Source organism: Phyllobates terribilis, unplaced genomic scaffold (assembly GCF_046119375.1).
Source record: "Phyllobates terribilis strain yellow unplaced genomic scaffold, ASM4611937v1 Scaffold_7__3_contigs__length_470593459, whole genome shotgun sequence".
NCBI lineage: Eukaryota > Metazoa > Chordata > Amphibia > Anura > Dendrobatidae > Phyllobates > Phyllobates terribilis.
The window spans coordinates 12,559,179-12,582,845 of NW_027362767.1; the positions used below are offsets into that span (position 1 = coordinate 12,559,179).

Here is a 23,667-nt window from a genome sequence, read left to right on the forward strand (position 1 = left end):
AGTTGCGTCCAAATTTTTGGCAGCCCTTGCAGTCACTACATACGCAATAACAGTATAGGAGACCCACTCGTTAATAATGGGAACAACAAAGCATAGCCGGCTGATGGCTCTCTAACAATAGCGAGGGCCGACTGCTGGCCTTTTAAGAATAGTTAGGGCCATCTGATGGCCATATAAAAATAGGCTTTATGACTTTCAGAGTCCCTCCATCATAAATGAAACAGGATGTGTCTGATGATGTGTCACACACCACATTGCCAGATAAGGTTGTAAAATGTTAAAATGACATTTCCCGGTGAATGAATTTATCTTAAAAAATAACGTAGAAAAAAACAAAACAATAGGATCTTTCTTTAGTATAAAAAACAGAGTCACCAATGTAACCTCAATGTAATCACATTGTTCAGCTCATGCACCTCCTCCTCCATCTCTGAAATGACCACATCAGTCACAAGCTGACAGCACTGCAGCACTGCCTTGGCCAAGCGGCAACAAGCTGTGCTGAAGATAACATGCTTAATGCTTAATTAACAAACCGCCCTCCGCTGCAGAGCTGTTGAAAGCTGTAACACAGCAGCCTGATCTGTGGCTCTCACCGCTGAACATACAGCCAGGCATGGTCATGTGTGACAATGGACGGAACCTGGTAACGGAGAAATGACAGCCGGGGTAGATATGTTTCCCTCTATGCCAGTCCTTTCACCGAGCTAAAGAATATGGCTATGGTGAAATACAACTCCCACTGAGAAGCTGTTTAAAAACATTGGGCCCACCAGAGGATTTGATTCTGAGGGCTCACCTTTCTCTCCCGCCCAAGAGCCCCATAGCAGCTGCAAAGTTAGCGCTATCATGAACTCTCCTGAGGTAGAAGCCAAGGCACACCAGAGGATTCTCTGGTGGGACCGTCCAACCCTGGCGAGAAGCAGTCCTGGCTAAGAAAAGTGTGGGGGTAGGTTCCCGGACACTCTATGGCTGCTTTTTTAATGTGGATCGGCCATGCTTATGCATGTTATTTCTCAAACCACATTACAGATCAAGCCATTGTCCAACTCTGTAGTTGTGAAAGTAAATGCGCAAAGAAAGATGTTTGTGTGTCAAAGCACCACCGACAAGGGCGAGTTGATGTTGGACGGACTGCCATTGCTTCTGCAACAGGCGGCATTACAGCACTTCCTGGGAGAAATGACACTCAGAGTAGATACGGTTTCCCTCTATGTCAGTCCTTTCACCGAGCTAAATACAACTCAGCAAAAAAAAACTGTGGACTGGCTCCGTACCGTCCCTGGCCACATTCACCTGTCCACGTGTTTGTGGTTAGGCGGTCCTTCCCAGTAAATGCACTGGGGAGGGCACGGGTAATGTTGTGGGACCCGTGCTTGTGGAAGGCTGAGACGACACCAGGAGAAACAGTGGCGGCTGGGGACCGAGTATGGACACCCGGCCGCCGCCGCCATAAGATTGTGGACAGCTTCTGCCTCCTAAAAGGCCACATTTCAAGTGCAAGCAGCTGTCAAAAATTTGGCAGTATAGTATTGCAGCCTGTGGGTTGGTGGCTGGCTGGCTGCATACTTGCGCTTGCATTCCAAGGAATGGGGTAGGGACAACTGAACGCTGCACTGGGACAAGGACGTGGACGGTGATTGTTGCAAGTCTGCAATGACAGGTGCATGGCGGGAGGCATCTTCGCATGCGCCAAGGATCACTTCTGATGGGCACACTTTTAGGCAGTGACCAGGGAGTCAGAAATGCTTCCAGGGGTCTTCCCCATGCTGTACCCATGTCTTTTCAGCACTGTATGCGTGTGTCTGATAATGTGTCACACACCACATGGTCAGATAAGGTTGTAAAATGTTAAAATTACATTTCCTGGTGAATGCATTTGTCACGGTTGAAAGCAATGCAAAAGTGCATCAAAAACGCTACGTGAGAACATAGCCCAAGGTGTGGAGGAGTATCTTTGTTTTTGGTTATTTATTTTGCCTAATATACAAGTCATTACCCTGGAAAGGATGTTCCTTAACATATTTCCCAGGAAAATCTATTTTGTTTTTGTATATTTTATTGTGAGTCCGTAAAAGTGGTGCAATACTCTGACAACGTTGTTGACAGCAGTGACCTGGGAGTCAGAGATGCTTCCAGGGGTCTTCCCCATGCTGTCCCCATGTCATTTGAGCATTGTTCCCATCGATTTGGGCAATTTTTAGGCCCTCTGCAGACAGCCGCGGGGAGTCGCCTGAAAAATGCTTGCGTTTCCCATAGACTTACATTGGGCTCGTTGCTCGGGTCGATCACCCGAGTATTCCAATGTGCTCGACCCGAGCAACGAGCCCCCGAACATTTTACTGCTCGCTCATCACTAATAATTATTTATTAGGTACTTTGACCCGTGGCATTATAGCTTGTCATATAAGTTCCCAATAAACGTGTGGAAGGTTTCTGTCAGCGTGAATCGTGTATTTCATTAATTTCGTTGCCCCGATCTCCGATGTTAAAGACTGGAGCTAATGATAAAGTGATCTGGGGAGATCCTGTTCCCGTGCGATCACACAGATGCGAGTAACCTCATCTAATGCATTCGCAGGATTCAGGAACATTTGCTGAACAGTGTAATTATTATCCCACTGCTGTGGCGTCACCCCACAGTAATCACACCGTGTCTGCAGACTTGCGAGATAGTCTGCAGGAGCAGTGACCAAAGCCAGGAGCTGCTGTGATACCTCCTCACAGGTGGAGTAAGCTCGAGTGAAGCCTCCCGTCTGGTGTGACAGCTCAGTACCATATTCTTCTCTACATGACTCCCTGACTGAACCCAGGAGCTCACAATCTAATTTCTCTATCTAATGTGTCTCGCTCTTATGGCTGTGACCCGGGGCGATGATCTCTCAGTCCAGGTATCCCTCCCATGGGCCTGACTCTTCTGGTGCTGCAGACAGTCACCCAGCAGGAGGCAGCAATGAGATGCAAAGTCTCCAACCTGAGTGTTAACTGGAAACCAGCAAAATTGTGCATGCAGCTTTGGAGGTGACTGGAGTATAAAACAAGATTATTTAGGGATTTCCAATGATAGCGGCTGTAATAACACACGGAGCCGTGTCCTCACATGGGGTGAAGAAATCTCCGCCTGTTTACAGAGGAGCGGCCGCTCTCGGATTCCCTGTGTGTGCGGCGGCGGCTATATGGGAGATTAGCGGGATGTTAGCTCGTCTTGTGCCTGGGTGTAAGGGATCAGATATTTCCTGCCGCCACTAATACCTGTCCTAACTCTTGCTGCACGTTACGTGGTGCTAAGTAAACATCTGCAGATCTTCTGGCGAGGAGGGTGCGTCCGTCCAGAGCGCGGGAGGGCAGACGCCCAGGCGGCACCGATAATTGTGCCCCATTCCCCCGCTTAGAATCAGGAGATATCTCAGAATGACCCATTTATGATGAATCCCACCAAAAAGAGATGTCAAGACGGGAAACCAGATCCCTTCACTCATATGTGGTGCCCACCCTAGATTAGGTGTCTACCAGCCTGCCACTCATCTAAGCGCATCGGGACCTCCAGCAGACATCAGGCGAGAGGAGGATTTACTGCTTTCCACATATTAGATCCATGTCAGGGGAGATACGCTGCCACCTGAGTGGTGTGGAGGGGAAAGAGGGGTCTTACAGTGGCTGACTCCCACCTCTCTAATCAGAACACTAGAATGCTGGGCTGAAGATAGCGTAAGGGATAGCCAGAAGCGAGCATGTACGGGGGAGTCATAAGGGATAGACAGAAACGAGCGTGTACGGGGGAGTCGTAAGGGATAGCCAGAAACGAGCGTGTACGGGGGAGTCATAAGGGATAGCCAGAAGCGAGCATGTACGGGGGAGTCGTAAGGGATAGCCAGAAGTGAGCGTGTACGGGGGAGTCGTAAGGGATAGCCAGAAGCGAGCGTGTATGGGGGAGTCATAAGGGATAGACAGAAACGAGCGTGTACGGGGGAGTCGTAAGAGATAGCCAGAAACGAGCGTGTACGGGGGAGTCGTAAGAGATAGCCAGAAGTGAGCGTGTACGGGGGAGTCGTAAGGGATAGCCAGAAGCGAGCGTGTACGGGGGAGTCATAAGGGATAGCCAGAAGCGAGCATGTACAGGGGAGTCGTAACGGATAGCCAGAAACGAGCGTGTACGGGGGAGTCGTAAGAGATAGCCAGAAGCGAGTGTGTATAGGGGAGTCGTAAGAGATAGCCAGAAGCGAGCGTGTACGGGGGAGTCATAAGGGATAGCCAGAAACGAGCGTGTACGGGGGAGTCATAAGGGATAGCCAGAAACGAGCGTGTACGGGGGAGTCATAAGGGATAGCCAGAAACGAGCGTGTACGGGGGAGTCGTAAGAGATAGCCAGAAGCGAGCGTGTACGGGGGAGTCGTAAGGGATAGCCAGAAGCGAGCGTGTACGGGGGAGTCATAAGGGATAGCCAGAAACGAGCGTGTACGGGGGAGTCATAAGGGATAGCCAGAAACGAGCGTGTACGGGGGAGTCGTAAGAGATAGCCAGAAACAAGCTTGTTCGGGGGAGTCATAAGGGATAGCCAGAAACGAGCGTGTACGGGGGAGTCGTAAGAGATAGCCAGAAACGAGCGTGCACGGGGGAGTCGTAAGGGATAGCCAGAAGCGAGCGTGTACGGGGGAGTTATAAGGGATAGCCAGAAACGAGCGTGTACGGGGGAGTCGTAAGAGATAGCCAGAAACAAGCGTGTACGGGGGAGTCATAAGGGATAGCCAGAAACAAACGTGTACGGGGGAGTCATAAGGGATAGCCAGAAACGAGCATGTACGGGGGAGTCGTAAGAGATAGCCAGAAACAAGCTTGTACGGGGGAGTCATAAGGGATAGCCAGAAACGAGCGTGTACGGGGGAGTCGTAAGAGATAGCCAGAAACGAGCGTGTACGGGGGAGTCGTAAGAGATAGCCAGAAGCGAGCGTGTACGGGGGAGTCGTAAGGGATAGCCAGAAGAGAGCGTGTACGGGGGAGTCATAAGAGATAGCCAGAAACGAGCGTGTACGGGGGAGTCGTAAGGGATAGCAAGAAGCGAGCATGTACGGGGGAGTTGTAAGGGATAGCCAGAAGCGAGCGTGTATGGGGGAGTCATAAGGGATAGCCAGAAAAGAGCGTGTATGGGGGAGTCGTAAGAGATAGCCAGAAACGAGCGTGTACGGGGGAGTCGTAAGAGATAGCCAGAAGCGAGCGTGTACGGGGGAGTCGTAAGGGATAGCCAGAAACGAGCGTGTACTGGTGAGTTGTAAGGAATAGCCAGAAAAGAGCGTGTATGGAGAAATCATAAGGGATAGCCAGAAGCGAGCGTGTATGGGGGAGTCATAAGGGATAGCCAGAAGCGAGCGTGTATGGGGGAGTCGTAAGGAATAGCCAGAAGTGAGCATGTATGGAAGAATCGTAATGGATAGTCAGAAGCGAGCGTGTACGGGGGAGTCGTAAGGGATAGCCAGAAACGAGCGTGTACGGGGAGTTGTAAGGAATAGCCAGAAGCGAACGTGTACGGGGGAGTTGTAAGGGATAGCCAGAAGCGAGTGTGTATGGGGGAATCGTAAGGGATAGCCAGAAGCAAGCGTGTATGGGGGAGTTGTAAGGCATAGCCAGACACTAGCGTGTATGGGGGATTCGTAACAGATAGCTGGAAGTGAGTGTGTGTATGGGGGAGTCGTAAGAGGTAGCTGGAAGTCAGCATGTGTATAGGGGAGATGTGAGGGATAGCCGGAAGCAAGCATGTATGGTGGAGTGGTAAGGGATAGCCAGAAGCGAGTGTGTATGGGGGAGTCGTAAGGGATAGCCAGAAGCGAGCGTGTATAGGGGAGTCGTAAGGGATAGCCAGAAGCGAGCGTGTATAGGGGAGTCGTAAGGGATAGCCAGAAGCGAGCGTGTATGGGGGAGTCGTAAGAGATAGCCAGAAACGAGCGTGTACGGGGGAGTCGTAAGAGATAGACGGAAACGAGCGTGTACGGGTGAGTTGTAAGGAATAGCCAAAAAAGAGCGTGTATGGAGAAATCATAAGGGATAGCCAGAAGCGAGCGTGTATGGGGGAGTCATAAGAGATAGCCAGAAGCGAGCGTGTATAGGGGAGTCGTAAGGGATAGCCAGAAGCGAGCATGAACAGGGGAGTCGTAAGGGATAGCCAGAAGCGAGCGTGTACAGGGGAGTCGTAAGGGATAGCCAGAAGCGAGCGTGTATAGGGGAGTCGTAAGGGATAGCCAGAAGCGAGCGTGTATAGGGGAGTCGTAAGGAATAGCCAGAATCGAGCATGTACAGGGGAGTCGTAAGGGATAGCCAGAAGCGAGCATGTACAGGGGAGTCGTAACGGATAGCCAGAAGCGAGCGTGTATAGGGGAGTCGTAAGGAATAGCCAGAAGCGAGTGTGTATGGGGGAGTCATAAGGGATAGCCAGAAGCGAGCGTGTATAGGGGAGTCGTAAGAGATAGCCAGAAGCGAGCGTGTATAGGGGAGTCGTAAGAGATAGCCAGAAACGAGCGTGTATGGGGGAGTCGTAAGAGATAGCCAGAAACGAGCGTGTACGGGGGAGTCGTAAGAGATAGCCGGAAACGAGTGTGTACGGGTGAGTTGTAAGGAATAGCCAAAAAAGAGCGTGTATGGAGAAATCATAAGGGATAGCCAGAAGCGAGCGTGTATAGGGCAGTCGTAAGGAATAGCCAGAAGCGAGCGTGTACAGGGGAGTCGTAAGGGATAGCCAGAAGCGAGCATGTACAGGGGAGTCGTAAGGGATAGCCAGAAGCGAGCATGTACAGGGGAGTCGTAACGGATAGCCAGAAGCGAGCGTGTATAGGGGAGTCGTAAGGGATAGCCAGAAGCGAGCATGTACAGGGGAGTCGTAAGGGATAGCCAGAAGCGAGCATGTACAGGGGAGTCGTAACGGATAGCCAGAAGCGAGCGTGTATAGGGGAGTCGTAAGGAATAGCCAGAAGCGAGCATGTACAGGGGAGTCGTAAGGGATAGCCAGAAGCGAGCATGTACAGGGGAGTCGTAAGGGATAGCCAGAAGCGAGCGTGTATAGGGGAGTCGTAAGGGATAGCCAGAAGCGAGTGTGTATGGGGGAGTCGTAACGGATAGCCAGAAGCGAGTGTGTATGGGGGAGTCGTAAGAGATAGCTGGAAGTGAGTGTGTATATGGGGGAGATTTGAGGGATAGCTGGAAGCAAGCATGTATGTGAATGGTTGAATCAGCAAAGATAGCTGGAAATGAGCAAGTGTATGAATGGAGAGTCGGGAGTGATAGCTGGAATAAGCTTTTGGACAATGGTTATATAAAGTGTATGACTAATCCATATGGAGAAAAATAGGTTCAATCTCCAGGGAGGAGCAGCATTCTTCAGCATGTGAATCTGGAGCTGTCACCTCAGGATCTTTTGCCCAGTAATCTCAGGAGGCACTTCTTTACTGTAAGAGCAGTGAATCTGTAGAGTAGGCGCCCAGGATCTGGTTCTTTACTGTAAGAGCAGTGAATCTGTAGAGCAGGCGCCCAGGATCTGGTTCTTTACTGTAAGAGCAGTGAATCTGTAGAGCAGGCGCCCAGGATCTGGTTCTTTACTGTAAGAGCAGTGAATCTGTAGAGCAGGCGCCCAGGATCTGGTTCTTTACTGTAAGAGCAGTGAATCTGTAGAGTAGGCGCCCAGGATCTGGTTCTTTACTGTAAGAGCAGTGAATCTGTAGAGCAGGCGCCCAGGATCTGGTTCTTTACGGTAAGAGCAGTGAATCTGTAGAGCAGGCGCCCAGGATCTGGTTCTTTATGGTAAGAGCAGTGAATCTGTAGAGCAGGCGCCCAGGATCTGGTTCTTTATGGTAAGAGCAGTGAATCTGTAGAGTAGGCGCCCAGGATCTGGTTCTTTATGGTAAGAGCAGTCGTTATTAGAATCCGGTCACAGCAGTAACAAGACTTACATTTCTTAAAACAAAATAGTATGACTGGTCCATGGAGCTGTAAGGAACTGGCTGATCACCCCCCACAGACCCGGCTGACCACCTCCCGCAGACCCGGCTGACCACCTCCCGCAGACCCGGCCGACGACCCCCCGCAGACCCGGCCGACGACCCCCCGCAGACCCGGCCGACGACCCCCCGCAGACCCGGCCGACGACCCCCCGCAGACCCGGCCGACCACCTCCCGCAGACCCGGCTGACCACCTCCCGCAGACCCGGCTGACCACCTCCCGCAGACCCGGCCGACGACCCCCCGCAGACCCGGCCGACGACCCCCCGCAGACCCGGCCGACGACCCCCCGCAGACCCGGCCGACGACCCCCCGCAGACCCGGCCGACGACCCCCCGCAGACCCGGCCGACCACCTCCCGCAGACCCGGCCGACCACCTCCCGCAGACCCGGCCGACCACCCCCCACAGACCCGGCCGACAACCCCCCGCAGACCCGGCCGACCACCTCCCGCAGACCCGGCCGACGACCCCCCGCAGACTCGGCTGACCACCTCCCGCAGACTCGGCTGACTAACCCATGAAAGGTGATCTTCCTTCCTATGGGTTAACCAGTACAGAGGAAGTTCCAGGGTTGATTCCATGCCTTGCATCGTCCATGCCTTAGTTGACGGTGATGGACACGTGTCTCTCTCACCTGTTCTCCTTACTGGTTGGGGCAATGGATTCCCTTGGAGAACTAGGAATGACTTGTGGGATCTCCGGGTAGATTTTATTTCAGAGCTGGAAGAAATGCAGAATCTCTATTGGTGGTGAGCGCCCATGAGCCGCTATGACCATGGAGCAGTGGCTGTGACTCCGGGCCGGGTGTATGCGCAGTTTACGGTGTTGTGGGTCATCGTGCCGACGTCTCCCATGATGCACTTGTTAACCCCTCGTTTTCCCAGCCTTTCACAGTAATGAAGGGTGGAGGTTGAGATCAGAATCTCGGCTCTGGCGTTTCTATTTTTTCAGCCTGAGAACATGAGACATTTTGCAGACTGCAGATCTCAGGGAGGGACCGGGTGGAGGTGGCTCATTAAGACGCAGAGAAAGGATTGTGAGATCCACTTGCCAGGCTGCTGGGCTTTGAAAGTTTCCTTCTTCCCACGCTGAAGCAATTCTCCATTGCCGCTGAGCCAGGTAACCCTTTTTGTGCTGGAGATTACCCATCCAGACGGTTACACTTATTGGCAAGAGGTGGCGGCGGGATTATGTGCAGGTTCTTCTCCGAGGTCGGTGTCACAAGTCACGGCTGTGGGCTTCGTCACCGGCACGAAATGCTGGAGAACCTCTGCATGTGCATCAACAAGCTGAGCGAAGCGAGAGCCAGCTGGTAACACCCAGTAACACTCCTCCTGCGGGAGACTGTGCCTAAACCACAAGCAGCCTCGGCTCCAGCATCTGAACCCTTCTCTCCTCTCTTCTAGGGACCTGCACAACAATGAACGTCTGGGTGGGCTCCACAAGGAAGTCTTTATGGGGGTCGTCTCAGGACCCACAACCTTGTGAGTGAGGTTTTCCAAAGTGTTTTAGTGAAAAGTATTGTAAATGGTGAAGTCGTCCCCACAATACAAAAGTTCCCAAGCCATGATCAGATCGCTGGGGTCACTCCCAGAATGCACCTGGCTAAGGTGAGACCACTATCCAGAGGGGATCAGCAGCCAGAGGAGACCACTATCCAGAGGGGATCAGCAGCCAGAGGAGACCACCAGCCAGAGGAAACCAACGGCCACTGGGGAGCAGCCACTGGGGAGCAGCCACTGGGGAGCAGCAGCAGCCAGTGGGGAGCAGCAGCAGCCAGAGGGGAGCAGCGGCAGCCAGAGGGGAGCAGCGGCAGCCAGAGGGGAGCAGCGGCAGCCAGAGGGGAGCAGCGGCAGCCAGAGGGGAGCAGCAGCCAGGGGAGCAGCGGCAGCCAGAGGGGAGCAGCGGCAGCCAGAGGGGAGCAGCGGCAGCCAGAGGGGAGCAGCAGCCAGTGGGGAGCAGCTGCTAGAGGAGACCAGCAGCCAGTGGGGAGCAGCAGCCAGTGGGGAGCAGCAGCTAGAGGAGACCAGCAGCCAGAGGAGACCAGCAGCCAGAGGAGACCAGCAGCCAGAGGGGAGCAGCTGCCAGTGAGGAGCAGCTGCCAGTGGGGAGCAGCAGCTAGAGGAGACCAGCAGCAGCCAGTGGGGAGCAGCAGCCAGTGGGGAGCAGCAGCCAGAGGGGAGCAGCAGCCAGTGGGGAGCAGCAGGCAGTGGGGAGCAGCAGCTAGAGGAGACCAGCAGCCAGAGGAGACCAGCAGCCAGAGGGGAGCAGCTGCCAGTGAGGAGCAGCTGCCAGTGAGGAGCAGCTGCCAGTGGGGAGCAGCAGCTAGAGGAGACCAGCAGCAGCCAGAGGGGAGCAGCAGCCAGAGGGGAGCAGCAGCCAGAGGGGAGCAGCAGCTCCCAAGCCATGATCAGATCGCTGGGATCACTCCCAGAATGCACCTGGCTAAGGTGAGACCACTATCCAGAGGGGATCAGCAGCCAGAGGAGACCACTATCCAGAGGGGATCAGCAGCCAGAGGAAACCAACGGCCACCGGGGAGCAGCAGCAGCCAGTGGGGAGCAGCAGCAGCCAGTGGGGAGCAGCAGCAGCCAGAGGGGAGCGGCAGCCAGAGGGGAGCAGCGGCAGCCAGAGGGGAGCAGCGGCAGCCAGAGGGGAGCAGCGGCAGCCAGAGGGGAGCAGCGGCAGCCAGAGGGGAGCAGCAGCCAGTGGGGAGCAGCTGCTAGAGGAGACCAGCAGCCAGTGGGGAGCAGCAGCCAGTGGGGAGCAGCAGCCAGAGGAGACCAGCAGCCAGTGGGGAGCAGCAGCCAGTGGGGAGCAGCAGCTAGAGGAGACCAGCAGCCAGAGGAGACCAGCAGCCAGAGGAGACCAGCAGCCAGAGGAGACCAGCAGCCAGAGGGGAGCAGCTGCCAGTGAGGAGCAGCTGCCAGTGGGGAGCAGCAGCTAGAGGAGACCAGCAGCAGCCAGAGGGGAGCAGCAGCCAGAGGGGAGCAGCAGCCAGTGGGGAGCAGCAGCCAGAGGGGAGCAGCAGCCAGTGGGGACCAGCAGCCAGAGGAGACCAGCAGCCAGAGGGGAGCAGCTGCCAGTGAGGAGCAGCTGCCAGTGAGGAGCAGCTGCCAGTGGGGAGCAGCAGCTAGAGGAGACCAGCAGCAGCCAGAGGGGAGCAGCAGCCAGAGGGGAGCAGCAGCCAGAGGGGAGCAGCAGCCAGAGGGGAGCAGCAGCCAGTGGGGAGCAGCAGCCAGTGGGGGGCAGCAGCCAGTGGGGGGCAGCAGCCAGAGGGGGGCAGCAGCCAGAGGGGAGCAGCAGCCAGTGGGGGGCAGCAGCCAGAGGGGAGCAGCAGCCAGAGGGGAGCAGCAGCCAGTGGGGAGCAGCTTCCAGAGGAGACCAGCGGCCAGTGGGGGGCAGCGACCAGTGGGGGGCAGCGGCCAGTGGGGAGCAGCGGCCAGAGGGGAGCAGCAGCCAGAGAAGACCAGGCCCGATGCAGCCACATATCCTGGCGTCTGAAAACGCTGTTAATATTCCCACATAACTGGGCGAGTGGGTGGGGCTAGACCCGTAGGCGGGGTCAGTCTGCACCACTTCACAGTTCTTTCTGTTCATCCAGGGACATCTCCAGGACGGCCATTTCCTCATTGCCCACCAAAGGTCTGAAGTACCTAAAGCATCTGCAGGCACAGAGCACCTGGTATCTGAAGAAGTTGCCCCCATTAAACACCTTTGTGCACCTGGCAACGGCCGACCTGTCCTACCCCAGTCACTGCTGTGCCTTTACCAACTGGACCAAGAAGAAGAGGTTTGTAACGTGTCTATTCCGGGCTGGTCCTGTCCGCACCGGCCGTGTCAGTGCCCGGAGACCCCACATTAATAGCCCAGTCTGCACCTGCCACGTCAGTGCCTGGAGACCCCACATTAATAGCCCAGTCTGCACCTGCCACGTCAGTGCCTGGAGACCCCCACATTAATAGCCTGGTCCGCACCCAGCCACGTCAGTGCCTGGAGACCCCCACATTAATAGCGGGGTCCGCGCCGGCCATGTCAGTGCTCAGAGACCCCACATTAATAGCCTGGTCCGCACCGGCCTCGTCAGTGCCTGGAGACCCCCACATTAATAGCCTGGTCCGCACAGCCACGTCAGTGCCCGGAGACCCTCACATTAATAGCCCGGTCCGCATCGGCCATGTCAGTGCCTGGAGACCCCACATTAATAGCGGGGTCCGCACCAGCCACGTCGGTGCCCGGAGACTCCACATTAATAGCCCGGTCCACCCCAGCCATGTCAGTGCCCAGAGGCCGGAGACCCCACATTAATAGCAGAGTCCGATCCACATCGGCCTCGTCAGTGCCTGGAGACCCCACATTAATAGCCTGGTCCTGTCCGCACGGCCACGTCAGTGCCCGGAGACCCTCACATTAATAGCCCGGTCCGCATCGGCCATGTCAGTGCCTGGAGACCCCACATTAATAGCGGGGTCCGCACCAGCCACGTCAGTGCCCGGAGACCCCACATTAATAGCCCAGTCTGCACCTGCCACGTCAGTGCCTGGAGACCCCACATTAATAGCCCAGTCTGCACCTGCCACGTCAGTGCCTGGAGACCCCCACATTAATAGCCTGGTCCGCACCCAGCCACGTCAGTGCCTGGAGACCCCCACATTAATAGCGGGGTCCGCGCCGGCCATGTCAGTGCTCGGAGACCCCACATTAATAGCCTGGTCCGCACCGGCCTCGTCAGTGCCTGGAGACCCCCACATTAATAGCGGGGTCCGCACTGGCCGCGTCAGTGCCCGGACACCCCACATTAATAGCCTGGTCCGCACAGCCACGTCAGTGCCCGGAGACCCTCACATTAATAGCCCGGTCCGCATCGGCCATGTCAGTGCCTGGAGACCCCACATTAATAGCGGGGTCCGCACCAGCCACGTCGGTGCCCGGAGACTCCACATTAATAGCCCGGTCCACCCCAGCCATGTCAGTGCCCAGAGGCCGGAGACCCCACATTAATAGCAGAGTCCGATCCACATCGGCCTCGTCAGTGCCTGGAGACCCCACATTAATAGCCTGGTCCTGTCCGCACGGCCACGTCAGTGCCCGGAGACCCTCACATTAATAGCCCGGTCCGCATCGGCCATGTCAGTGCCTGGAGACCCCACATTAATAGCGGGGTCCGCACCAGCCACGTCAGTGCCCGGAGACCCCACATTAATAGCCTGGTCCACACCCGGCCACGTCAGTGCCTGGAAACCCCACATTAATAGCCTGGTCCACACCCGGCCACGTGAGTGCCTGGAGACCCCACATTAATAGCCCGGTCCGTATCGGCCATGTCAGTGCCTGAAGACCCCACATTAATAGCTCAGTCCGCATCGGCCATGTCAGTGCCTGGAGACCCCACATTAATAGCCTGGTCCGCACCAGCCATGTCAGTTCCTGAGACCCCACATTAATAGCGTGGTCCGCACCAGCCACGTCAGTGCCTGGAGACCCCCGATTAATAGTCTGGTCCGCACCGGCTACGTCAGTGCCTGGAGACCCCACATTAATAGTTTGGTCCGCACCAGCCATGTCAGTGCCTGGAGACCCCACATTAATAGCCCGGTCCACCCCAGCCATATACTACACATTAATAGCGGAGTCTGATCCACATCGGCCTCGTCAGTGTCCGGAGACCCCACATTAGTAGCCCGGTCCGCATTGGCCATGTCAGTGCCTGGAGACCCCACATTAATAGCGGGGTCCGCACCAGCCACGTCAGTGCCCGGAGACCCCACATTAATAGTCTGGTCCACACCCGGCCAAGTTAGTGTCCGGAGACCCCACATTAATAGCCTGGTCCGCACCCGGCCACGTCAGTGCCATGAGACCCCACATTAATAGACTGGTCCGCATCGGCCATGTCAGTGCCTGGAGACCCCACATTAATAGCGGAGTCCGGTCCGCACCGGCCACGTCAGTGCCTGGAGACCCCCACATTAATAGCCTGGTCCGGTCTGCACCGGCCACGTTAGTGCCTGGAGACCCCCACATTAATAGCCTGGTCCGCATCGGCCATGTCAGTGTCTGGAGACCCCAGTCTGCACCTGCCACGTCAGTGCCTGGAGACCCCACATTAATAGTCTGCTCCGCACCCGGCCACGTCAGTGCCTGGAGACCCCACATTAATAGCGGAGTCCGGTCCGCACCAGCCACGTCAGTGCCCGGAGACCCCACATTAATAGCGGAGTCCGGTCTGCACCAGCCACGTCAGTGCCCGGAGACCCCACATTAATAGCGGAGTCCGGTCCGCACCAGCCACGTCAGTGCCCAGAGACCCCACATTAATAGCGGAGTCCGGTCCGCACCAGCCACGTCAGTGCCCGGAGACCCCACATTAATAGCGGAGTCCGCACCCGGCCATGTCAGTGCCTGGAGACCCCACATTAATAGCCAGGACCGCACCCGGCCACGTCAGTGCCCAGAGACCCCACATTAATAGCGGAGTCCGGTCCGCACCAGCCATGTCAGTGCCTGGAGACCCCACATTAATAGCCTGGTCCGCACCCGGCCACGTCAGTGCCTGGAGACCCCACATTAATAGCCTGGTCCGCACCCGGCCACGTCAGTGCCCAGAGACCCCACATTAATAGCCTGGTCCGCACCAGCCACGTCAGTGCCTGGAGACCCCACATTAATAGCCTGGTCCGCACCCGGCCACGTCAGTGCCTGGAGACCCCACATTAATAGTCTGGTCCGCACCAGCCACGTCAGTGCCCGGAGACCCCACATTAATAGCCTGGTCCGCACCCGGCCACGTCAGTGCCTGGAGACCCCACATTAATAGTCTGGTCCGCACCAGCCACGTCAGTGCCTGGAGACCCCACATTAATAGCCTGGTCCGCACCCGGCCACGTCAGTGCCTGGAGACCCCACATTAATAGTCTGGTCCGCACCAGCCACGTCAGTGCCTGGAAAGCCCACATTAATAGCCTGGTCCGCACCAGCCACGTCAGTGCCTGGAGACCCCACATTAATAGTCTGGTCCGCACCAGCCACGTCAGTGCCCGGAGACCCCACATTAATAGTGGAGTCCGGTCCGCACCAGCCACGTCAGTTCCCAGAGACCCCACATTAATAGCGGAGTCCGGTCCGCACCAGCCACGTCAGTGCCCGGAGACCCCACATTAATAGCGGAGTCCGCACCCGGCCATGTCAGTGCCTGGAGACCCCACATTAATAGCCAGGACCGCACCCGGCCACGTCAGTGCCTGGAGACCCCACATTAATAGCCTGGTCCGCACCCGGCCACGTCAGTGCCTGGAGACCCCACATTAATAGTCTGGTCCGCACCAGCCACGTCAGTGCCTGGAGACCCCACATTAATAGCCTGGTCCGCACCCGGCCACGTCAGTGCCCAGAGACCCCACATTAATAGCCTGGTCCGCACCAGCCACGTCAGTGCCTGGAGACCCCACATTAATAGCCTGGTCCGCACCAGCCACGTCAGTGCCTGGAGACCCCACATTAATAGCCTGGTCCGCACCCGGCCACGTCAGTGCCCGGAGACCCCACATTAATAGTCTGGTCCGCATCAGCCACGTCAGTGCCCGGAGACTCCACATTAATAGTCTGGGCCGCACCAGCCACGTCAGTGCCCGGAGACCCCACATTAATAGTCTGGTCCGCACGGCCACGTCAGTGCCTGGAGACCCCACATTAATAGTCTGGTCCGCACGGCCACGTCAGTGCCTGGAGACCCCACATTAATAGTCTGGTCCGCACCAGCCACGTCAGTGCCTGGAGACACCACATTAATAGTCTGGTCCGCACGGCCACGTCAGTGCCCGGAGACCCCCACATTAATAGTCTGGTCCGCACGGCCACGTCAGTGCCTGGAGACCCCACATTAATAGTCTGGTCCGCACCAGCCACGTCAGTGCCTGGAGACCCCACATTAATAGTCTGGTCCGCACGGCCACGTCAGTGCCTGGAGACCCCACATTAATAGTCTGGTCCGCACCAGCCACGTCAGTGCCTGGAGACCCCACATTAATAGTCTGGTCCGCACGGCCACGTCAGTGCCCAGAGACCCCACATTAATAGCCTGGTCCGCACCAGCCACGTTAGTGCCTGGAGACCCCACATTAATAGTCTGGTCCGCACGGCCACGTCAGTGCCTGGAGACCCCACATTAATAGTCTGGTCCGCACGGCCACGTCAGTGCCTGGAGACCCCACATTAATAGCCTGGTCCGCACCCGGCCACGTCAGTGCCCAGAGACCCCACATTAATAGCCTGGTCCGCACCAGCCACGTCAGTGCCTGGAGACCCCACATTAATAGCCTGGTCCGCACCAGCCACGTCAGTGCCTGGAGACCCCACATTAATAGCCTGGTCCGCACCCGGCCACGTCAGTGCCCGGAGACCCCACATTAATAGTCTGGTCCGCACCAGCCACGTCAGTGCCCGGAGACTCCACATTAATAGTCTGGGCCGCACCAGCCACGTCAGTGCCCGGAGACCCCACATTAATAGTCTGGTCCACACGGCCACGTCAGTGCCTGGAGACCCCACATTAATAGTCTGGTCCGCACGGCCACGTCAGTGCCTGGAGACCCCACATTAATAGTCTGGTCCGCACCAGCCACGTCAGTGCCTGGAGACCCCACATTAATAGTCTGGTCCGCACGGCCACGTCAGTGCCCGGAGACCCCCACATTAATAGTCTGGTCCGCACGGCCACGTCAGTGCCTGGAGACCCCACATTAATAGTCTGGTCCGCACGGCCACGTCAGTGCCTGGAGACCCCACATTAATAGTCTGGTCCGCACCAGCCACGTCAGTGCCTGGAGACCCCACATTAATAGTCTGGTCCGCACGGCCACGTCAGTGCCTGGAGACCCCACATTAATAGTCTGGTCCGCACCAGCCACGTCAGTGCCTGGAGACCCCACATTAATAGTCTGGTCCGCACGGCCACGTCAGTGCCCAGAGACCCCACATTAATAGCCTGGTCCGCACCAGCCACGTTAGTGCCTGGAGACCCCACATTAATAGTCTGGTCCGCACGGCCACGTCAGTGCCTGGAGACCCCACATTAATAGTGTGGTCCGCACGGCCACGTCAGTGCCCGGAGACCCCCACATTAATAGTCTGGTCCGCACGGCCACGTCAGTGCCCGGAGACCCCCACATTAATAGTCTGGTCCGCACGGCCGCGTCAGTGCCCGGAGACCCCCACATTAATAGTCTGGTCCGCACGGCCACGTCAGTGCCCGGAGACCCCCACATTAATAGTCTGGTCCGCACGGCCACGTCAGTGCCCGGAGACCCCCACATTAATAGTCTGGTCCGCACGGCCACGTCAGTGCCCGGAGACCCCACATTAGTAGTCTGGTCCGCACGGCCACGTCAGTGCCTGGAGACCCCACATTAATAGTCTGGTCCGCACGGCCACGTCAGTGCCCGGAGACCCCACATTAATAGTCTGGTCCGCACGGCCACGTCAGTGCCCGGAGACCCCACATTAATAGTCTGGTCCGCACGGCCACGTCAGTGCCCGGAGACCCCACATTAATAGTCTGGTCCGCACCAGCCACGTCAGTGCCTGGAGACCCCACATTAATAGTCTGCTCCGCACCAGCCATGTCAGTGCCTGGAGACCCCACATTAATAGTCTGGTCCGCACCGGCTACGTCAGTGCCTGGAGACCCCACATTAATAGTTTGGTCCGCACCAGCCATGTCAGTGCCTGGAGACCCCACATTAATAGCCCGGTCCACCCCAGCCATATACTACACATTAATAGCGGAGTCTGATCCACATCGGCCTCGTCAGTGTCCGGAGACCCCACATTAGTAGCCCGGTCCGCATTGGCCATGTCAGTGCCTGGAGACCCCACATTAATAGCGGGGTCCGCACCAGCCACGTCAGTGCCCGGAGACCCCACATTAATAGTCTGGTCCACACCCGGCCAAGTTAGTGTCCGGAGACCCCACATTAATAGCCTGGTCCGCACCCGGCCACGTCAGTGCCATGAGACCCCACATTAATAGACTGGTCCGCATCGGCCATGTCAGTGCCTGGAGACCCCACATTAATAGCGGAGTCCGGTCCGCACCGGCCACGTCAGTGCCTGGAGACCCCCACATTAATAGCCTGGTCCGGTCTGCACCGGCCACGTTAGTGCCTGGAGACCCCCACATTAATAGCCTGGTCCGCATCGGCCATGTCAGTGTCTGGAGACCCCAGTCTGCACCTGCCACGTCAGTGCCTGGAGACCCCACATTAATAGTCTGCTCCGCACCCGGCCACGTCAGTGCCTGGAGACTCCACATTAATAGCGGAGTCCGGTCCGCACCAGCCACGTCAGTGCCCGGAGACCCCACATTAATAGCGGAGTCCGGTCTGCACCAGCCACGTCAGTGCCCGGAGACCCCACATTAATAGCGGAGTCCGGTCCGCACCAGCCACGTCAGTGCCCAGAGACCCCACATTAATAGCGGAGTCCGGTCCGCACCAGCCACGTCAGTGCCCGGAGACCCCACATTAATAGCGGAGTCCGCACCCGGCCATGTCAGTGCCTGGAGACCCCACATTAATAGCCAGGACCGCACCCGGCCACGTCAGTGCCCAGAGACCCCACATTAATAGCGGAGTCCGGTCCGCACCAGCCATGTCAGTGCCTGGAGACCCCACATTAATAGCCTGGTCCGCACCCGGCCACGTCAGTGCCTGGAGACCCCACATTAATAGCCTGGTCCGCACCCGGCCACGTCAGTGCCCAGAGACCCCACATTAATAGCCTGGTCCGCACCAGCCACGTCAGTGCCTGGAGACCCCACATTAATAGCCTGGTCCGCACCCGGCCACGTCAGTGCCTGGAGACCCCCACATTAATAGCCTGGTCCGCATCGGCCATGTCAGTGTCTGGAGACCCCAGTCTGCACCTGCCACGTCAGTGCCTGGAGACCCCACATTAATAGTCTGCTCCGCACCCGGCCACGTCAGTGCCTGGAGACCCCACATTAATAGCGGAGTCCGGTCCGCACCAGCCACGTCAGTGCCCGGAGACCCCACATTAATAGCGGAGTCCGGTCTGCACCAGCCACGTCAGTGCCCGGAGACCCCACATTAATAGCGGAGTCCGGTCCGCACCAGCCACGTCAGTGCCCAGAGACCCCACATTAATAGCGGAGTCCGGTCCGCACCAGCCACGTCAGTGCCCGGAGACCCCACATTAATAGCGGAGTCCGCACCCGGCCATGTCAGTGCCTGGAGACCCCACATTAATAGCCAGGACCGCACCCGGCCACGTCAGTGCCCAGAGACCCCACATTAATAGCGGAGTCCGGTCCGCACCAGCCATGTCAGTGCCTGGAGACCCCACATTAATAGCCTGGTCCGCACCCGGCCACGTCAGTGCCTGGAGACCCCACATTAATAGCCTGGTCCGCACCCGGCCACGTCAGTGCCCAGAGACCCCACATTAATAGCCTGGTCCGCACCAGCCACGTCAGTGCCTGGAGACCCCACATTAATAGCCTGGTCCGCACCCGGCCACGTCAGTGCCTGGAGACCCCACATTAATAGTCTGGTCCGCACCAGCCACGTCAGTGCCCGGAGACCCCACATTAATAGCCTGGTCCGCACCCGGCCACGTCAGTGCCTGGAGACCCCACATTAATAGTCTGGTCCGCACCAGCCACGTCAGTGCCTGGAGACCCCACATTAATAGCCTGGTCCGCACCCGGCCACGTCAGTGCCTGGAGACCCCACATTAATAGTCTGGTCCGCACCAGCCACGTCAGTGCCTGGAAAGCCCACATTAATAGCCTGGTCCGCACCAGCCACGTCAGTGCCTGGAGACCCCACATTAATAGTCTGGTCCGCACCAGCCACGTCAGTGCCCGGAGACCCCACATTAATAGTGGAGTCCGGTCCGCACCAGCCACGTCAGTGCCCAGAGACCCCACATTAATAGCGGAGTCCGGTCCGCACCAGCCACGTCAGTGCCCGGAGACCCCACATTAATAGCGGAGTCCGCACCCGGCCATGTCAGTGCCTGGAGACCCCACATTAATAGCCAGGACCGCACCCGGCCACGTCAGTGCCTGGAGACCCCACATTAATAGCCTGGTCCGCACCCGGCCACGTCAGTGCCTGGAGACCCCACATTAATAGTCTGGTCCGCACCAGCCACGTCAGTGCCTGGAGACCCCACATTAATAGCCTGGTCCGCACCCGGCCACGTCAGTGCCCAGAGACCCCACATTAATAGCCTGGTCCGCACCAGCCACGTCAGTGCCTGGAGACCCCACATTAATAGCCTGGTCCGCACCAGCCACGTCAGTGCCTGGAGACCCCACATTAATAGCCTGGTCCGCACCCGGCCACGTCAGTGCCCGGAGACCCCACATTAATAGTCTGGTCCGCACCAGCCACGTCAGTGCCCGGAGACTCCACATTAATAGTCTGGGCCGCACCAGCCACGTCAGTGCCCGGAGACCCCACATTAATAGTCTGGTCCGCACGGCCACGTCAGTGCCTGGAGACCCCACATTAATAGTCTGGTCCGCACGGCCACGTCAGTGCCTGGAGACCCCACATTAATAGTCTGGTCCGCACCAGCCACGTCAGTGCCTGGAGACACCACATTAATAGTCTGGTCCGCACGGCCACGTCAGTGCCCGGAGACCCCCACATTAATAGTCTGGTCCGCACGGCCACGTCAGTGCCTGGAGACCCCACATTAATAGTCTGGTCCGCACCAGCCACGTCAGTGCCTGGAGACCCCACATTAATAGTCTGGTCCGCACGGCCACGTCAGTGCCTGGAGACCCCACATTAATAGTCTGGTCCGCACCAGCCACGTCAGTGCCTGGAGACCCCACATTAATAGTCTGGTCCGCACGGCCACGTCAGTGCCCAGAGACCCCACATTAATAGCCTGGTCCGCACCAGCCACGTTAGTGCCTGGAGACCCCACATTAATAGTCTGGTCCGCACGGCCACGTCAGTGCCTGGAGACCCCACATTAATAGTCTGGTCCGCACGGCCACGTCAGTGCCTGGAGACCCCACATTAATAGCCTGGTCCGCACCCGGCCACGTCAGTGCCCAGAGACCCCACATTAATAGCCTGGTCCGCACCAGCCACGTCAGTGCCTGGAGACCCCACATTAATAGCCTGGTCCGCACCAGCCACGTCAGTGCCTGGAGACCCCACATTAATAGCCTGGTCCGCACCCGGCCACGTCAGTGCCCGGAGACCCCACATTAATAGTCTGGTCCGCACCAGCCACGTCAGTGCCCGGAGACTCCACATTAATAGTCTGGGCCGCACCAGCCACGTCAGTGCCCGGAGACCCCACATTAATAGTCTGGTCCGCACGGCCACGTCAGTGCCTGGAGACCCCACATTAATAGTCTGGTCCGCACGGCCACGTCAGTGCCTGGAGACCCCACATTAATAGTCTGGTCCGCACCAGCCACGTCAGTGCCTGGAGACCCCACATTAATAGTCTGGTCCGCACGGCCACGTCAGTGCCCGGAGACCCCCACATTAATAGTCTGGTCCGCACGGCCACGTCAGTGCCTGGAGACCCCACATTAATAGTCTGGTCCGCACGGCCACGTCAGTGCCTGGAGACCCCACATTAATAGTCTGGTCCGCACCAGCCACGTCAGTGCCTGGAGACCCCACATTAATAGTCTGGTCCGCACGGCCACGTCAGTGCCTGGAGACCCCACATTAATAGTCTGGTCCGCACCAGCCACGTCAGTGCCTGGAGACCCCACATTAATAGTCTGGTCCGCACGGCCACGTCAGTGCCCAGAGACCCCACATTAATAGCCTGGTCCGCACCAGCCACGTTAGTGCCTGGAGACCCCACATTAATAGTCTGGTCCGCACGGCCACGTCAGTGCCTGGAGACCCCACATTAATAGTCTGGTCCGCACGGCCACGTCAGTGCCCGGAGACCCCCACATTAATAGTCTGGTCCGCACGGCCACGTCAGTGCCCGGAGACCCCCACATTAATAGTCTGGTCCGCACGGCCGCGTCAGTGCCCGGAGACCCCCACATTAATAGTCTGGTCCGCACGGCCACGTCAGTGCCCGGAGACCCCCACATTAATAGTCTGGTCCGCACGGCCACGTCAGTGCCCGGAGACCCCCACATTAATAGTCTGGTCCGCACGGCCACGTCAGTGCCCGGAGACCCCACATTAGTAGTCTGGTCCGCACGGCCACGTCAGTGCCTGGAGACCCCACATTAATAGTCTGGTCCGCACGGCCACGTCAGTGCCCGGAGACCCCACATTAATAGTCTGGTCCGCACGGCCACGTCAGTGCCCGGAGACCCCACATTAATAGTCTGGTCCGCACGGCCACGTCAGTGCCCGGAGACCCCACATTAATAGTCTGGTCCGCACCAGCCACGTCAGTGCCTGGAGACCCCACATTAATAGTCTGCTCCGCACCAGCCATGTCAGTGCCTGGAGACCCCACATTAATAGTCTGGTCCGCACCGGCTACGTCAGTGCCTGGAGACCCCACATTAATAGTTTGGTCCGCACCAGCCATGTCAGTGCCTGGAGACCCCACATTAATAGCCCGGTCCACCCCAGCCATATACTACACATTAATAGCGGAGTCTGATCCACATCGGCCTCGTCAGTGTCCGGAGACCCCACATTAGTAGCCCGGTCCGCATTGGCCATGTCAGTGCCTGGAGACCCCACATTAATAGCGGGGTCCGCACCAGCCACATCAGTGCCCGGAGACCCCACATTAATAGTCTGGTCCACACCCGGCCAAGTTAGTGTCCGGAGACCCCACATTAATAGCCTGGTCCGCACCCGGCCACGTCAGTGCCATGAGACCCCACATTAATAGACTGGTCCGCATCGGCCATGTCAGTGCCTGGAGACCCCACATTAATAGCGGAGTCCGGTCCGCACCGGCCACGTCAGTGCCTGGAGACCCCCACATTAATAGCCTGGTCCGGTCTGCACCGGCCACGTTAGTGCCTGGAGACCCCCACATTAATAGCCTGGTCCGCATCGGCCATGTCAGTGTCTGGAGACCCCAGTCTGCACCTGCCACGTCAGTGCCTGGAGACCCCACATTAATAGTCTGCTCCGCACCCGGCCACGTCAGTGCCTGGAGACCCCACATTAATAGCGGAGTCCGGTCCGCACCAGCCACGTCAGTGCCCGGAGACCCCACATTAATAGCGGAGTCCGGTCTGCACCAGCCACGTCAGTGCCCGGAGACCCCACATTAATAGCGGAGTCCGGTCCGCACCAGCCACGTCAGTGCCCAGAGACCCCACATTAATAGCGGAGTCCGGTCCGCACCAGCCACGTCAGTGCCCGGAGACCCCACATTAATAGCGGAGTCCGCACCCGGCCATGTCAGTGCCTGGAGACCCCACATTAATAGCCAGGACCGCACCCGGCCACGTCAGTGCCCAGAGACCCCACATTAATAGCGGAGTCCGGTCCGCACCAGCCATGTCAGTGCCTGGAGACCCCACATTAATAGCCTGGTCCGCACCCGGCCACGTCAGTGCCTGGAGACCCCACATTAATAGCCTGGTCCGCACCCGGCCACGTCAGTGCCCAGAGACCCCACATTAATAGCCTGGTCCGCACCAGCCACGTCAGTGCCTGGAGACCCCACATTAATAGCCTGGTCCGCACCCGGC

The 23,667-nt window shown here is 57.8% G+C and overlaps 1 protein-coding gene across 2 annotated transcripts in view; it reads left to right on the plus strand.

Annotated features, from left to right (window-relative positions):
- TSHR (thyroid stimulating hormone receptor) overlaps positions 1-23,667 on the plus strand; it is a 408,340-nt gene that overhangs the window by 378,245 nt on the left and 6,428 nt on the right. For both annotated transcript variants that reach the window (XM_073637466.1, XM_073637467.1), the window contains 2 exons: positions 9,389-9,466; positions 11,587-11,775. In XM_073637466.1, the coding sequence (XP_073493567.1) occupies positions 9,389-9,466; positions 11,587-11,775 (267 nt within the window). The remainder of the gene's footprint in view (positions 1-9,388; positions 9,467-11,586; positions 11,776-23,667) is intronic.